This window comes from Mustela erminea, chromosome 3 (genome assembly GCF_009829155.1).
Source record: "Mustela erminea isolate mMusErm1 chromosome 3, mMusErm1.Pri, whole genome shotgun sequence".
Lineage (NCBI taxonomy): Eukaryota > Metazoa > Chordata > Mammalia > Carnivora > Mustelidae > Mustela > Mustela erminea.
In genome coordinates, this window is record NC_045616.1 from 72,948,012 (window position 1) to 72,965,288 (window position 17,277).

General features: G+C 38.0%; 1 protein-coding gene and 1 non-coding gene across 2 annotated transcripts; one reads left to right on the plus strand and one right to left on the minus strand.

The window, feature by feature from the left end:
- Nucleotides 1–3,873: 3,873 nt before the first annotated feature.
- LOC116587331 lies at nt 3,874–4,021 on the minus strand. The gene has a single exon (XR_004284371.1). It is a non-coding gene; the product is annotated as a U4 spliceosomal RNA (small nuclear RNA).
- A 7,957-nt stretch (nt 4,022–11,978) lies between these two features.
- On the plus strand, nt 11,979–12,801 carry LOC116585603 (transcription initiation factor TFIID subunit 12-like). Its single transcript, XM_032334947.1, has one exon. The coding sequence runs from the start codon at nt 12,131–12,133 to the stop codon at nt 12,428–12,430; it is 300 nt and encodes a 99-aa protein (XP_032190838.1). The 5' UTR covers nt 11,979–12,130; the 3' UTR covers nt 12,431–12,801.
- Nucleotides 12,802–17,277: the final 4,476 nt, after the last annotated feature.

A 17,277-nucleotide genomic window follows, 5' to 3' on the forward strand; every position in this document is an offset into this window, starting at 1 on the left:
TTAAGCAGGCTCCATACCCAGTGTGGAGCCCTATGTGGAGCTCAATCTCATGACCCTGAGATCATGATCTGAGCCAAAATCAAGAGTTGGATGCTTAACCAATTAAGCCACCCAGGCATCCTGGCCATTGATTTTTGACAAAGCACAAAAGCAGTTCATGTTTTCCACAACTAGTACTAGAACTACTGAACATATCTATGCAAAAACCATGAACATCAATATAAATTTGCATGTTATACAAAAGTCAACTCAAAAGGGATTATAGCTCTTTGAGATCCTGATTTAGATTATTTGGGATATATACCCAAAAGTGGGATTGCTAGATCATAGGGTAATTGTATTTTCAATTTTTTGAGAAGCTTCCACACTGACCTTCACTGTGGTTGCACTATTATACAAACCCACCAACTGTGTACAAGAGTTCTAATCTCTGCATATCTGTGCCAACACTTTTTAACCTTTTTCTTTTTTTCATAATAGCCATCCCAACAAGCATGAGGTGGTACTTCATGATAGTTTTGATTTGTATTTCCCTGATAATTAGTGACATTGAGTCTTTTTTATATACCTATTAGCCATTTTATGTCTTTTTTGAAGAAATGTCTAGTGAGCCCTTTGCCCATGTTGTAATTGGATTATTGATTTTTTGCTCCTGGGTTCTAGAAGTTACTTACATGTTCTGGCTATTGACTCTGTAACAGATAAATGACTTATAAAAACTCTCTCCCACTCAGTAGGTTGCCTTTTCATTATGTTGACTCTTTCTTTTGTTGTGCAGAAGTTTTTTCATTTGACAGAATCCCACTTGTCTATTCTAGATTTGTGTAATGTGCTTTTGGTGCCATATCCAAGAAATCATTGCTTAAGCCAACATTGATAAGCTTGTACCCTCTTAAGGAGTTTTACAGTTTCAAATGTCACACTCCAGCCTTTGATCCCATTGAGCTGATTTTTCTGTATGATGTAAGGTAAGCGTCCAAATGCATTCCTTTTCATATGGATATCAAGTTTTCCCAGCATCATTTGTTGAAGACACTATCTACTATCCTTTCCCTATGGGATATTCTTGGCATTCTCACCAAAAATCAATTGACCATATATGCAAGGTTTTTCCCAAACTCTATTCTATTCTATTGGTCTATATGTCTCTGTGTCTATATGAGTAACATACTGTTTTAATCACTATAGCTTTGTAACATATTTTGAAATCAGAAATTGCAATGTCTCCAGCTTTATTCTTCTTTCTCAAGACAGCTCTAACTATCTGAGATCTTCTGTGCTTCCACATATATACTTTTTTTTAAAGATCTTTATTTATTTGGCAGAGAGAGAGAGAGATCACAAGTAGGCAGAGAGGCAGGCAGAGGGAGAGGAGAGCAGAGAGCCTGATGCAGAGCTCAATCCAAGGACCCTGAGATCATGACCTGAGCCAAAGGCAGAGGCTTAACCCACTGAGCCACCCAAGCACCCCTTCCATATATATTTTAGTATCGTTATTTTCTACTTTTGTAAGTTAAAAAAAAAAAATGCCACTGGGATTTTGATGGTGATAGCACTGAATGTGTAGATCACTTTGGGTAGTGTGGGCATTTTAACAATATTCAATCTCTCGATGTATGAACACAGGATGTCTTTCCATTCATTTTGCTCTTCTTTAATTTCTTTCATTAATGTGTTGTAGTTCTCAGAATTGAAATCAGAGTCTCAGAGAGATATCTGCAGTCCCATGTTTACTGCAACATTATTCACAATAGCCAATATATGAAAACAAATAAATGTTCACTGATGGATGAATGGATAAAGAAAATGTGGTAAAGATATAAAATGGGATATTATTCAGACTTTAAAAATAAGAAAATCTTGAGAGGGGGCGCCTGGGTGGCTCAGTGGATTAAGTCTCTGCCTTCGGCTCAGGTCATGGTCTCAGGATCCTGGGATCGAGCCCCACATAGGGCTCTCTGCTCAGCAGGAGCCTGTTTCCCCTTCTCTCTCTCTGCCTGCTTCTCTGCCTACTTGTGATTTCTGTCTGTCAAATAAATAAATAAAATCTTTAAAAAAAAAAAAAAAGAAGAAAAAAAGAAAATCTTGAGAGGGAGGAGTCAAGATGGTGGAGAAGTAGCAGGCTGAGACTATATCAGGTAGCAGGAGATCAGCTAGATAGCTTATCTAAACACTGCAAACACCTACAAATCCAATGGGAGATTGAAGAGAAGAAGAACAGCAATTCTAGAAACAGAAAATCAACCCCTTTCTGAAAGATAGGACTGGTAGAGAAGTGAATCCAAAGCGACAAAAAGATAGACCGTAGGGGGAGGGGCCTGCTCCCGGCAAGTGGCAGAGCAACGGAGCACTAAGTCAGGACTTTTAAAAGCCTGCTCCACTGAGGGACATTGCTCCAGAGGCTAAATCATGGTGAAGCCCATGCGGGGTCAGCGTGGCCTCAGGTCCTGCAGGGTCACAGAAGGATCGGGGGTGTCTCAGTGTCACAGAGCCTGCAGGTATTAGAACGGGAATAGAGACAGAGCCGAAGAGTGAGCTCACAGCTCTGGGTTACCTTGAACCGGTCACAGGTTTGGTGAGCTTGGAGTGCGGCCGGAGGCCAAAGAGATGGGAGTAATTGGGCGCTATTCTCTGAAGGCGCACTGAGGAGTGGGGCCCCGAGCTCTCAGCTCCTCTGGGCCAGAGACCGGGAGGCTGCCATTTTCACTCCCGGCCTCTGGAACTCTATGGAAGCGTTCATGGAACAAAAGCTCCTGAAAGAGAACCCAACCGGATTACTCAGCCCAGCCCTTGGTAAGGGCAGTGCAATTCCGCCTGAGGCAAAGACACTTGAGAATCACTACACCAGGCCCCTCCCCCAGAAGATCAACAAGAAATCCAGCCAGGACCAAGTTCACCTACCAAGGAGTACAGGTTCAATACCAAGGAGAGCGGCGGAATTCCAGAGGAGGAGAAAGAAAAGCACGGAACTCATGGCTTTCTCCCCATAATTCTTTAGTCTTGCAGTTAACTTAATTTCTTTTTCTTCTTCTGCTAAATGTTTTTTAACTTTTACCCTTTTCTTTTTCAACGTTTTTTAACTAGTTTATCTAATATATATATTATATATATATATATATTTCTTTTTTATATTTTTTCTTTATTTGTTTTCTTTTTTTTAATTGTTTCTTTTTTTGTTTTTTTGTGTTAGTTTTTTTTTTCTGAACCTCGGTTTTTTGTTTTTTTGTTTTTTTGTTTTTTTTTTTTTTTCTGAACCTCTTTTTATCCCCTTTCTCCCTACCACGATTTGGGATCTCTTCTAATTTGGTTAAAGCATACTTTCCTGGGGTCTTTGCCACCCTTTTAGTATTTTACTTGCTCCTTCATATACTCTTATCTGGACAAAATGACAAGGCGGAAAAATTCACACACACACAAAAAAAAAGAACAAGAGGCAGTACTGAAGGCTAGGGACCTAATCAATACAGACATTGGTAATATGTCAGATCTAGAGTTCAGAATGACGATTCTCAAGGTTCTAGCCGGGCTCGAAAAAGGCATGGAAGATATTAGAGAAACCCTATTGGGAGATATAAAAGCCCTTTCTGGAGAAATAAAAAAACTAAAATCTAACCAAGTTGAAATAAAAAAAGCTATTGATGAGGTGGAATCAAAAATGGAGCCTCTCACTGCTAGGATAAGTGAGGCAGAAGAAAGAATTAGTGATATAGAAGACCAAATGACAGAGAATAAAGAAGCTGAGCAAAAGAGGGACAAACAGCTACTGGACTACGAGGGGAGAATTCGAGAAATAAGTGACACCATAAGATGAAACAACATTAGAATATTTGGGGTTCCAGAAGAAGAAGAAAGAGAGAGGATAGCAGAAGGTATATTGGAGATAATTATTGGAGAGAATTTCCCTAATATGGCAAAAGGAACAAGCATCAAAATCCAGGAGGCATAGAGAACCCCCCTCAATTAGCAATAATCGCGCCTCGGATAAACCTCATTGGCTACGATACTGCCACTGCGCAAAGCTGAGAACCCCCCTCAAAATCAACAAGAATAGGTCTATACCCCATCACCTAACGGTAAAATTTCCAAGTCTTAGTGACAAAGGGAAAGTCCTGAAAGCAGCCTGGGAAAAGAAGTCTGTAACATACCACGGTAAAAATATTAGATTGGCAGCAGACTTATCCACAGAGACCTGGCAGGCCAGAAAGAGCTGGCATGATATATTCAGAGCACTAAATGAGAAAAACATGCAGCCAAGAATACTATATCCAGCTAGGCTATCACTGAAAATAGAAGGAGAGATAAAAAGATTCCAAGAAAAACAAAAACTGAAAGAATTTGCAAACACCAAACCAGCTCTACAGGAAATATTGAAAGGGGTCCTTTAAGCAAAAAGAGAGCCTAAAAGTAGGAGATCAGAAAGGAACAGAGATAATATACAATAACAGTCACCTTACAGGCAATACAATGACACTAAATTCATATCTCTCAAGAGTTACCCTGAATGTTAATGGGTAAATGTCCCATATCAAAAGACACAGGGTATCAGAATGGATAAAAAAAACAAAACCTATCTATATGTTGCCTACAAGAAACTCATTTTAGACCCGAAAACACCTCCAGATTTAAAGTAAGGGGGTGGAAAAGAATTTACCATGCTAATGGACATCAGAAGAAAGCAGGAGTGGCAATCCTTACATCAGATCAATTAGATTTTAAGCCAAAGACTATAATAAGAGATAAGGAAGAACACTATATCATACTCAAAGGGTCTATCCAACAAGAAGATCTAACAATTTTAAATATCTATGCCCCTAACGTGGGAGCAGCCAACTATATAAACCAATTAATAACAAAATCAAAGAAACACATCAACAATAATACAATAATAGTAGGGGACTTTAACACTCCCCTCACGGAAATGGACAGATCATCCAAGCAAAAGATCAACAAAGAAATAAAGGTCTTAAATGACACACTGGACCAGATGGACATCACAGATGTATTCAGAACATTTCATCCCAAAGCAACAGAATAAACATTCTTCTTTAGTGCACATGGAACATTCTCCAGAAGAGATCATATCCTGGGTCCTAAATCAGGTCTCAACTGGTATCAAAAGATTGGAATCATTCCCTGCATATTTTCAGACCACAATGCTCTGAAGCTGGAACTCAATCACAAGAGCAAATTTGGAAAGAACCAAATACACGGAGAATAAACAGCATCCTTCTAAAAAATGAATGGGTCAACCAAGAAATTAAAGAATTGAAAAAAGTCCTGGAAACAAATGATAATGAAAACACAGCAGTTCACAATATGTGGGACACAGCAAAGGCAGTCCTGAGAAAAAAATATATAGCAGTACAAGTCTTTCTCAAGAAACAAGAAAGGTCTCAAGTACACAACCTAACCCTATACCTAAAGGAGCTGGAGAAAGAACAAGAAAGAAACCCTAAACCCAGCAGGAGAAGAGAAATCATAAAGATCAGAGCAGAAATCAATGAAATAGAAACCAAAAAACAATAGAACAAATCAACAAAACTAGGAGCTGGTTCTTTGAAAGAATTAATAAGATTGATAAAGCCCTGGCCAGACTTATCAAAAAGAAAACAGAAAGGACCCAAATAAATAAAATCAAGAATGAAAGAGGAGAGATCACAACCAATACCAAAGAAATACGGACAATTATAAGAACATACCATGAGCAACTCTACACCAACAAATTTGACAATCTGGAAGAAATGGATGCATTCCTAGAGACATATAAACTACCACAACTGAACCAGGAAGAAATAGAAAACCTTAACAGAGCCATAACAAGTAAGGAGATGAAACAGTCATCAAAAATCTCCAAACAAACAAAAGCCCAGGGCCAGACGGCTTCCCAGGGGAATTCTACCAAACATTTAAAGAAGAACTAATTCCTATTCTCCTGAAACTGTTCCAAAAAATAGAAATAGAAGGAAAACTTCCCAATTCATTTTATGAGGCCAGCATCATTTTGATCCCCAAACCAGACAAGGATCCCATCAAAAAGAACTACAGACCAATATCCTTGATGAACACAGATGCGAAAATTCTCACCAAAATACTAGTCAATAGGATTCAACAGTACATTAAAAGGATTATTCACCACCATGTGGGTTTTATTCCAGGGCTGCAAGGTTGGTTCAACATCTGCAAATCAATCAATATGATACAACATATAAATAAAAGAAAGAACAAGTACCATATGATACTCTCAATAGATGATGAAAAAGCATTTGACAAAGTACAGCATCCCTTCCTGATCAAAACTCTTCAGAGTGTAGGGATAGAGGGTATATACCTCAATATTAACAAAGCCATCTATGAAAAAGCCACCGCAAATATCATTCTCAATGAAGAAAAACTGGAAGCTTTTCCACTAAGGCCAGAAACACGACAGGGATAACCATTATCACCACTGCTATTTAACATAGTACTAGAAGTCCTAGCCTCAGCAATCAGACAACAAAAGGAAATTAAAGGCATCCAGATCAGCAAAGAAGAAGTCAAACTATCACTCTTCACAGATGATATGATACTGTATGTGGAAAACCCAAAAGACTCCACTCCAAAACTGCTAGAACTTGTACAGGAATTCAGTAAAGTGTCAGGATATAAAATCAATGCACAGAAATCAGCTGCATTTCTATACACCAACAACAAGACAGAAGAAAGAGAAATTAAGGAGTCAATCCCATTTACAATTGCACCCAAAACTATAAGATACCTAGGAATAAACCTAACCAAAGAGGCTAAGAATCTATACTCAGAAAACTATAAAGTACTCATGAAAGAAATTAAGGAAGACACAAAGAAATGGAAAAATGTTCCATGCTTCTGGATTGGAAGAACAAATATTGTGAAAATGTCTATGCTACCTAAAGCAATCTACACATTTAATGCAATTCCTATCAAAATACCATCCTTTTTTTTTTTCAAAGAAATGGAACAAATAATTCTAAAATTTATATGGAACCAGAAAATACCTCAAATAGCCAAAGGAATATTGAAAAAGAAAGCCAAAGTTGGTGACATCACAATTCCGTACTTCAAGTTCTATTATAAAGCTGTCATCATCAAGACGGCAGAGAGCCCAGAAATAGACCCTCTACTCTATGGTCAACTAATCTTCAACAAAGCAGGAAAGAATGTCCAATGGGAAAAAGACAGCCTTTTCAATAAATGGTGTTGGGAAAATTGGACAGCCACATGCAGAAAAATGAAATTGGACCATTTCCTTAGACCACGCACAAAAATAGACTCAAAATGGATGAAGGACCTCAATGTGAGAAAGGAATCCATCAAAATCCTTGATGAGAACACAGTCAGCAACCTCTTCGACCTCAGCCACAGCAACTTCTTCCTAGGAACATCGCCAAAGGCAAGGGAAGCAAGGGCAAATATGAAATATTGGGATTTCATCAAGATCAAAATCTTTTGCAAATATCTTCTCCCATTCTGTCAGTTGTCTTTTGGTTTTGTTAACTGTTTCCTTTGCTGTGCAAAAGCTTTGTGATCCCACTGCGCCTCACTCTCAGCCTTCAATCCTTCTATGCTCTCACTTGATCCCTGTGCTCCAACCATACTGCTCTTTTCTCTGTTCCTCAAAACACCTGCCAGTCTCAGGACCCTCACGTTTGCTGTTTACTTTGCCCAGAATTCCCTTCCCTCAGATATCACAGGGCTTGCTGTCTCCTTTACTCAGATCTCCACTCAAACCTTCTTTCTTTACAGTGATCTTCTAGGACCACCCTATCTAAGTTAACAAGCCCCTGGCACAGCTTTTTACTATTATTATCACACTGCTTATCTCAACCAATTCATTTAACCTTCTCCCCTCTCTCACCTTCTCTTTCTATATTCAATGAGAATGGGCACTTGATTGGTTGGTTGGTTGGTGGACTGTTTTTTTTCCACTGGTGAATCCCCAGGCCCTAGAACAAAATCTGGAACATCATAAATATTTGAATTGTTGTGGGATCAATGCCCAAAATATAATTATTTTCATTATGCCACTCAGAAAGTCACAAGTAACTTTCATCATCTCCTTTGTCCAGGTCAGCCCATTACTTGGCCCTTCCCCCTTGTTAGATCAGGTGAACAATAGCTACTCAGTCCTCCTCCTGCTATCAGTGAATTGTGAAAAATCTCAATTTCCTTCGCCCCTAGTGAAAAGAGAGAGGAGACATAAATACATGCTACATTTGCTGAAGTTATTTACTTCTGTGTTATTAAAATATTATTAAATGTTATTCAACCTATTGTTTCTTGTCAATGAACGTTAAATCATCCTCCTATAGTTTCTTTTTGCAACACTTGTTATTTTATTAAGAGATAACCTTTTTGAACAATAAACCACAGTGCTGCTTTGATTTCTGTGGGGTTTTTTTGGGGGGGGGTGAAGTATGCTTAGCCATTTATTTGAGACATATTTCACAGAATTCAAGAGAGCCCATTTTAGAAAATCACTGCATTCTCATCCCATCATATCTTCAGAATTAAATTACTTATATTTCATTTTATCCTGAAAATAGCTTGTCATAGCCAATTCTTTGTACCTTGTAACCTACATTTTGCTTGAAGAAGGAATAAGTATAAAGCCATATTTGTTAAATCTGAAGCTCTTGAATAGGTGGTTTCATGCTTTTTTCCCAGAATTATAGACAAATGTTGAACTTTGAAATGTCATCTCTTCATTGCCAAATAGCCAATCTTTTCCCTGAGAAATTGTTAGTTCTGAGATCACTGATTGTATCTTTACAATTGCACCATATTCTAAATATGAAATTTTAGCAATTGTAAGTTGGCCAGACTGAAACACAAAAAGTCTCAAAGCCAGACATTTTATAAATAGGAGATGTCTTAAAGTTTAATAATAAAATAAAGTCTGTCTCCCTTGCTTGAAACAATATACCAAGGTATATTTCTAATTTTAGAAGATATTTTCATTTGAAGATTTAAAAGTGATATTACACCTTTGTTATAAAAAAGACTTGAAATAGTTCGTTCATGTTATAAAGTTTCTCAAGAAGGGACAAATTTTAGAATTGTGCCTTTCTTTCTTCAGACTACTATCTCAAATACACTTTTTTAAAAAAATTTCATCTATAATGTCAGAACTTGTGGGTAAAATTACATATCCCACCAAAGGGAAAAACAAACAAACAAAAAACCTTACTGAGAGTAACAACTTAGCTCCTTAAGTTAAAACTACATGAACAGTTAAAAGAAAACATACAGAAAAAACTTCATGACATCAGACTTGGCAAAGACTACTTGAATATGACACCAAAAGCACAACAAACAAAAGCCACAGTACACAAATGGGACTACATCAAAGTAAAAACCTTGTATATCAAAGGACACAATGAACAGAGTGAAAGGCAAACTATGGATTGGGAGAAAATATTTGCATATCATACATCTGATAAAAGGTTGATATCCAGAATATATAAATAACTCCTACAACTCAACAATAACAAAATCTAATAATCTAATTTAAAAATGGGGAGGGGAGGTAAGATGGTGGGAGAGTAGGGTGACCCTATGCTTGCCCCCTTCCTTGAACACAACTAAATAAATATCAAATCATTCTAAACATCCAAGAAGTCAATCGTAAGTCTTAGGGAACAAAGCTACACATCTACAAATTTAAAAAAAAAAAAGAGAGAGAGAGAGAGAGAAAAGAAAAAAAAAAAAAACCCAACCCATGGAAGGTAGGAACTGCAGAGAGTTCCTGGGGAAAAAAAAAGCCATGGGCGCTGTTTCAGGAAGGGAGCCCTGCTTATGGAGGGAGTGGCAAGAGAGAAGGAAAAGAGAAAGAGCAGGGGCTGGGGACAAAGAAATGATGAAAACACACACAGAAGACTAAACTAAAAAGTTCTGCCCCAAAACCTTTGACGGGTAAGAGGAGAGGGTTATAATACCATGCATTTTCTACAAACAGCAAAGTGCACATTGCACAGTTTCAGTGGTCTGCAACATTGCCACATTCCCGCCTAGGAGCTGAGGATGCTCAGGTGGGAGAGCAGAGCTGAACCCCAGCAGCAGGCAGCCTGTGGATCCCCAGGGTCCCTCAGGGAGAAGCAGTTCTCCTATTTGGAGTGCATTTAGTGGAGGTGATACAGCCTCTCCAAGGGCAAAGGTCCTGTAGGTACCACCAAACAATCTCGCTCACCAGTATAGGAATGGATGCTGGCAAGCACAGCAAACCCTGGCACAGGCTGTGTGCTGTGATTTACCATAAACTCTGAACTGTTGGATGGTCACATGGCTGTCTTCTGCAACAAGCTGGCACCAACAACAGTGCAGGGAAACCCTTCTTGGAGGATCAGTGTGGGTCTGCAACACAAGGGTCTCTGAAGCAATGAGCTTTGAAACAGCCTCACCTGAAATAAAACAAAGGAATGCTGTGCCGTTTGGAAGGTGGACAGTTCAGACACACACAGTGTGAAGGCATGATTCTGACAGAAACCAAAGACACAGGCCAGGTCACTATTAGTGTGTCTGGAGGGCTTACTGAAGAGAAGAGCCATGCATTTCTCGCCTGGGACACAAGAGAACAAGGCCCAACCATTTTCTCTCCTCTCTCACCAGCTTGCTCCACCTCAGGAAATTAAACAGGGTCACCAAGTGGAGAATGGAGCCACTATATCTTTTTTTTTTTTTTTTTTGATACAGAAAGAATTTTTTATTTTAATTTATATTTTTTAATTTTTAATTTTTTTCCTTCTCTTTCTACCTTTTTTCTATCAAGCTTTTCATAACAGGCAGACCAAAACATACCTAGGATCTAGCTTCTTGTATTTTTTATGTTATTTTTAAAATTTTTTCATCAATTTTAAAATTTCATTTTATTTTGCCTTTTTTCTCTTCCCCAAAATGACAAGATGGAGAAATTCACCCCAAAAGAAGAACAGGAAGAAATGACAGCCAGAGATAAATACAGAGATAAGTAAGATGTCTGAATTAGAATTTAAAACAATTATAAAGACACAAGCTGAGGGGTGCCTGGGTGGCTTAGTCAGTTAAATGTCTGCCTTTGGCTCAGGTTGTGATCTCAGGGTCCTGGAATTGAGCCCCACATTGGGCTCTCTGCTCCCCAGGGAGCCTTCTTCTCCCTTTTCTTCTGTGCCCATGCTCTCTCTATCCCTCTCTCTCAAATAAATAAATAAAATCTTAAAAAAAAAAAAGGGGGATACTAGCTGGTTTGAAAAAGTATAGAAGACACTAGAGACCCCCTACTGCAGAGGTAAAAGATCTAAAATCTAGCTAGGCCAAAATTAAAAATACTATTACTAAGATGCCAAATGGAGGCTCTAAAACTGAAGATAAGCAAGACAGAAGAGAGAGTCCATGACAGAGAGGATAAAATTATGGAAAATAATGAAACTGAAGAGGAAAGAAGGTAATGGGCCATTAAAGTAGACTTAGGGAACTCAGCAACTTATTAAAATGGAGTAACATTTGTATCATAGGAGTCCCAGAAAATGAAGAGATAAAAGGGAGCAGAAGGTATGTTCAAACAAATTATACCTGAAAACTTCCCAATCTGGAGAATGACACAGACATCAAAATCAAAGAAGTACAGAGAATTCCCATTCAATTCACCAAAAGCCAGCCATCACCAAGGCATATCATAGTCAAATTCACAAAATACAAAAATGAGGAAAGAATCCTGAAAGCAGCAAGGGAAAAAAAGTCCTTAACCTCCAAGGGAAGGTAGATCAGGTTCAGAGCAGATCTTTCCACAGAAATATGGCAAGCCAGAAGAAAGTGGTAGGAAATATTCAAGGTGCTGAATGGGAAATATATGCAGCCAAGAATTCTTTCTCCAGCAAGGCTGTCATTCAGAATACAAGGAGAGATAAAGACTTTACCAGACAAACAAAAACTAAAGGATTTTGTAACCACTAAACCAGCCCAGCAAGAAATAATAAAGGGGAGTCGACCGGCTGCTGAGAGGAACACTTCACTGGGGCAGTCTCCACATATCATGGGGATATAGACGCGGCTGCCTCTGATTGGCCTTGGTCCTCACAGCTCCAAAAAGAAACAGGACCTCGACAAGCTCTATGAGCTGAAGTCCAAAGCTCGACAGACTATGAACCAGTTTGGCCCCTCAGCCTTAATCAACCTCTGCAATTTCTCATCCATAAAACCGGAACCAGCCAGCACCCCTCCACAAGGCTCCATGGCCAATAGCACCACAGTGGTAAAGATACCAGGCACTCCTGGGACAGGAGGGCATCTCAGCCCTGAAAACAATCAGGTATTGACCAAGAAGAAATTACAAGACTTAGTAAGAGAAGTGAATCCTAATGAGCAATTGGATGAAGATGTGGAAGAGATGCTGCTGCAGATTGCTGATGATTTTATCGAGAGGGTGGTCACGGCAGCCTGACAGCTCGCTCGGCATCGCAAGTCCAGCACCATGGAGGTGAAGGATGTCCAGCTGCATCTAGAATGCCAGTGGAACATGTGGATCCCAGGATTTGGCTCTGAAGAAATCTGACCCTACAAAAAGGCTTGCACCACAGAGGCCCACAAACAGAGAATGGCATTGATCCGGAAAAAGACCAAGAAATATCACATGGGAAGGTCAGGGAATGGACAACAATGTATTTGGAGATACTTGAGCTGAGACCTCAGCCATCTCATCTTTGGATTTTTTTTTTAATGCTTTACAGAGAAGCATATATTTTTTATTAATAGTGCAGCAATATCTATAATGACTGAGAGGATCTGCCAAAAGAATAAAGCCTCCTCCCCCAACTTCCGGTCCCTTTTCCCTGCCATCTCAAAGAGGAACGATGTATCTTCCAGAGAAGATTTTATTTGTGGTTTATTATATAAGTGATTGAATATGGGACAAAGCATTATGGTCTTTTTTGGTGAGACAGTATTAGCAGGATTTGTAGAGGTTTGTGTTTCCTTCTCCCTTCCCCCTCTCCCTGTACTTTATAATGTCAGTGTTTATATGAATATGACTTTCATTTGCTTTTCCAGAATAAAGAAGTTATTAATTGAGAAAAAAAAGAAAAGAAATAATAAAGGGGACTTTTTGAGTGGGGGATAAGAAACCAAAAGCAATAAAGACTAGAAAGGACAAGAGAACACCACCAAAAACACCAACTCTCCAAGTAACACAATGACTCTAAATTCGTATCTTTTAATAATCATTCTGAATGTAAATGGGCTACATACTCCAATCAAAAGACATAGGATATCAAAATTGAGGAAAAAAACAACTCAAGATCCATTGATATTCTGCCTATAAGAGACTCATTTTAGACCTAAAGACACCTGCAGATTGAAAGGTAAGGGGGTGAAGAATTATCTATCATGGTAAAGGATGTCAAAAGAAAGCCAGAGTAGCCATACTTGTATCAGACAAACTAGATTTTAAAACAGACCATAACAAGAGTTGAAGAAGGGGATTACATCATAATTAGGGGATCTATACATCAAGAAGATTTAACAATTGTAAATATTTATGCCCCCAACTTGGGAGCACCCAAATATATAAGCCACTTAATCATAAACATAAAGAAACTCATTGATAATAATACAATAATACTAGGGGACTTTAACACCCCACTTACAGCAATGGACAGATCATCTAAACAGAAAATCAACAAGGGAACAATGGCTTTGAATGACACACAGGACCATACGGACTTAACAGATATATTCAGAACTTTTCATCCTCAAGCAGCAGAATACACCTTCTTTTCAAGTGCACATAGAACATTCTCCAGAAAAGATCACATACTGGGTCACAAATTGGCCCTCAACAAATACAAAATGATCAAGATCATACCATGCATATTTTCAGACCACAACGCTATGAAACTCCTCCCCTTCCAATTTCCCCCCTTCGTTTTTCCCTCCCTTCTCCTAATGCCCTCCATGCTATTCCTTATGTTCCACAAATAAGTAAAACCATATGATAAATTACTTTCTCTGCTTGACTTATTTCACTTAACATAATCTCCTCCAGTCCCATCCATGTTGATGCAAAAGTTGGGTATTCATCCTTTCTGATGACTGAGTAATATTCCATTGTATATATGGACCACATCTTCTTTACCCATTCGTCTGTTTAAGGGCATCTCTGCTCTTCCCACAGTTTGGCTATTGTGGACACTGCTGCTATGAACATTGGGGTGCACATAGCCCTTCTTTTCACTACATCTGTATCTTTGGAGTAAATATGCTAACATAATAGAAAGAAAAAAAAAGAAATTCATGATGAGAAGTACACTCATGATGATGATGAGCACTGAGTAATGTATGGAATTGTTGAATCACTATATCATACCCCTGAAACTAACATAACACTGTTAACTATACTGGACTTAAAATTTTAAAAAAAAATTTTTTTAACTCCATTTGTACTTGCAATAACAATAAAAAAACACATATTATAAAAAAAAAAAAAAAAGGTGGGGCACATGGGTGGCTCAGTGTGTTAAAGCCTCTGCCTTCAGCTCAGGTCATGATCTCAGGGTCCTGGGATTGAGCACCACATCAGGCTCTCTGCTCAGCAGGGAGCCTGCTTCTCCCTCTCTCTCTGCCCACCTCTCTGCCTACTTGTGATCTCTGTCTGTCAAATAAATAAATAATATCTTTTTTAAAAAGGAAAGAAAAAGCTATGAAACTTGAAGTCAACCAAAAGAAAAAATTTAATTGACTATATTATTTACAACAGAATTATGTTCACAATAAAATTGTTTTCTTATGTATCCCATGTATCTACCTATACACAGCCTCCCCCATTATGAATATGCCTCACCAGAGTGGTAAGTCTGTTGTAATTGATAAACCTACATTAACACATCATTATCACCTGAAGTACAAGGAGGTTAAAGAACATCCTACTAAAGAATGAATGGGTTAACCAGGAAATTAAAGAAGAAATTTTAAAAATGCATGGAACCAAATGAAAATCAAAAGATGACAGTCCAAAACCTTTGGGATGGAGCAAAAGCAGTCCTAAGAGAGAAGTATATAGCAATACAGGCCTACCTCAAGAATCAAGAAAAGTCTCAAATACACAAACTTACCTTACACCTAAAGGAGCTAGAGAAGGAACAGTAAATAAAGCCTAAGGCCTGCAGAAAAAGGGAAATAATAAAAATCAGAGCATAAATAAATTATATAGAAACAAACCAACAAAAACAACAAAAAAAAACCAGAACAGATGAAAAAAACTAAGAGCTGGTTCTTTGAAGCAATTAATAAAGTCGATAAACCCCTAGTCAGGCCTATCAAAAAGAAAAGAGAAGTCACGAATGAAAGAGGAGAGACCATAATCCACACAACAGAAATACAAATAATTATAAGAGAATACTATGAAGAATTATATGCCAACAAAATGAGAAATGTGGAAGAAATGACATATCTAGAAATTTACAAACTACCAATACTGAAACAGGAAGAAAGAGAAAATTTGAATAGATCCATAACCAGCAAAGAAATTGAATCAGTAATCAAAAATCTCTCAACAAACAAGTTTGTTTGAAGGCTTCCCAGGGGAATTCCACCAGACATTTAAAGAGGAGTTAATGCCTATTCTTCTCAAACTGTTCCAAAAAATAGAAATGGAAGGAGAACTTCCAAACCCATTCTGTGAAGCCAGTATTGCCTTGATTGTAAAACTAGACAAAGACCCCACTAAAAAGGAGATTACAGGCCAGTGTCCCTGATGAACATGGATGCAAAAGTTCTCAATAAAATACTAGCAAATCAAATTCAACAGTACATTAAAAGAATTATTCACCACGATCAAGTGCCTGGGCTGCAGGGGTGTTTCAATATTCACAAATCAATGTGATACACTACATTAATAAAGGAAAGGGTAAGAACCATATGATCCTGTCAATAAATGCAGAAAAAGAATTTGACAAAATACAGCATTCTTTCTTGGGGGAAAAAAAAGAGCTCAACAAAGTGGGATAGATGGAACATACCCCAACATCATAAAGGTCATATATGAAAAACCACAGTTAATATCATTTTTAATGAGAAAAAACTGAGAGCCTTTCCACCACAGGCAGGAACAAGAGAAGGATGTCCACTTTTATCATTACTATTTAACATAGTCCTGGAAGTCTTAGCCTCAGCAAACAGACAACAAAAAGAAATTAAAAGCATCCAAATCGGCAAGGAAAGGTCAAACGTTCACTATTTGCAGATACTCTATCTGTAGATATTTGCAGATACTGTATGTGTAGAAAATATGAAAGACTCCACGAAGAAATTGCTGGAACTAATACATGAATTTAGTAAAGTTGCAGAATATAAAGTCAATGTACAGAATCTGTTGCACTTCTACACAGCAATAATGAATCATCAGAAAAAGAAATCAAGGAATTGATCCCATTTTCCATTGTACCAAAAACAAAAAGATACCTATTATAAACCTAATAATAAACCTAACTAAGAATAAACCTAACTAAAGAAGTAAAAGATCCATACTCTGAAAACTACAGAACATTTCTGAAAGAAATTGAAAAGGACACAATGAAACAAAAAAGCAACCCAGGCTCATGGGATGGAAGAACAAATATTGTCAAATATGTCTATACTACCCAAAGTAATCTACATATTTAATGCCATCCCTATGAAAATACTACCAGCATTTTTTGCAGGGCTAGAAAAAAACAATCCTAAAATTTGTATAGAAGCACAAAAAAACCCAAATAGCCAAAGCAATCTTGAAAAAGGAAAACAAAACTAGAGGCATCACGATTCTGGATTTTAAGCTATATTACAAAGCTATACTTGTACCATACATCAAGATAGTATGTTACTGGCACAAAAACAGACACATAGTTCAGTAGAACAGAAGAGAAGACCCAGAACTGGACCCACAACAATATGATCAACTAATCTTTGCCAAAGCAAGAGAGAATATACAAAGGAAAAAAGACTGTTTCTTCAATGAACAGTGTTGGGAAAACTCGACAGCAACATGCAGAAGAATGAAACTGGACCACTTTCTTACACCATACACAAAAGTAAACTCCAAATGGATGAAAGACCTAAATGTGATACAGGAAACCATCAAGTCCTAGAGGAGAATACAGGAAGGCAATTTCTTTGACCTCAGTTGTAGCAACCTCTTACTAAACATGTCACCAGAGGCAAGGAAAACAAAAGCCAAAACTAGCTATTGGGATTTCATCAAGATAAAAAGCTTCTGCACAGTGAAGTAAACAATCAGCAAAACTAAAAGGCAGGGAG

Bases quoted from the DNA above. Each gene is read 5' to 3' on its own strand.
- LOC116585603 (XM_032334947.1), top strand. From the start codon at position 12,131: ATGAACCAGTTTGGCCCCTCAGCCTTAATCAACCTCTGCAATTTCTCA.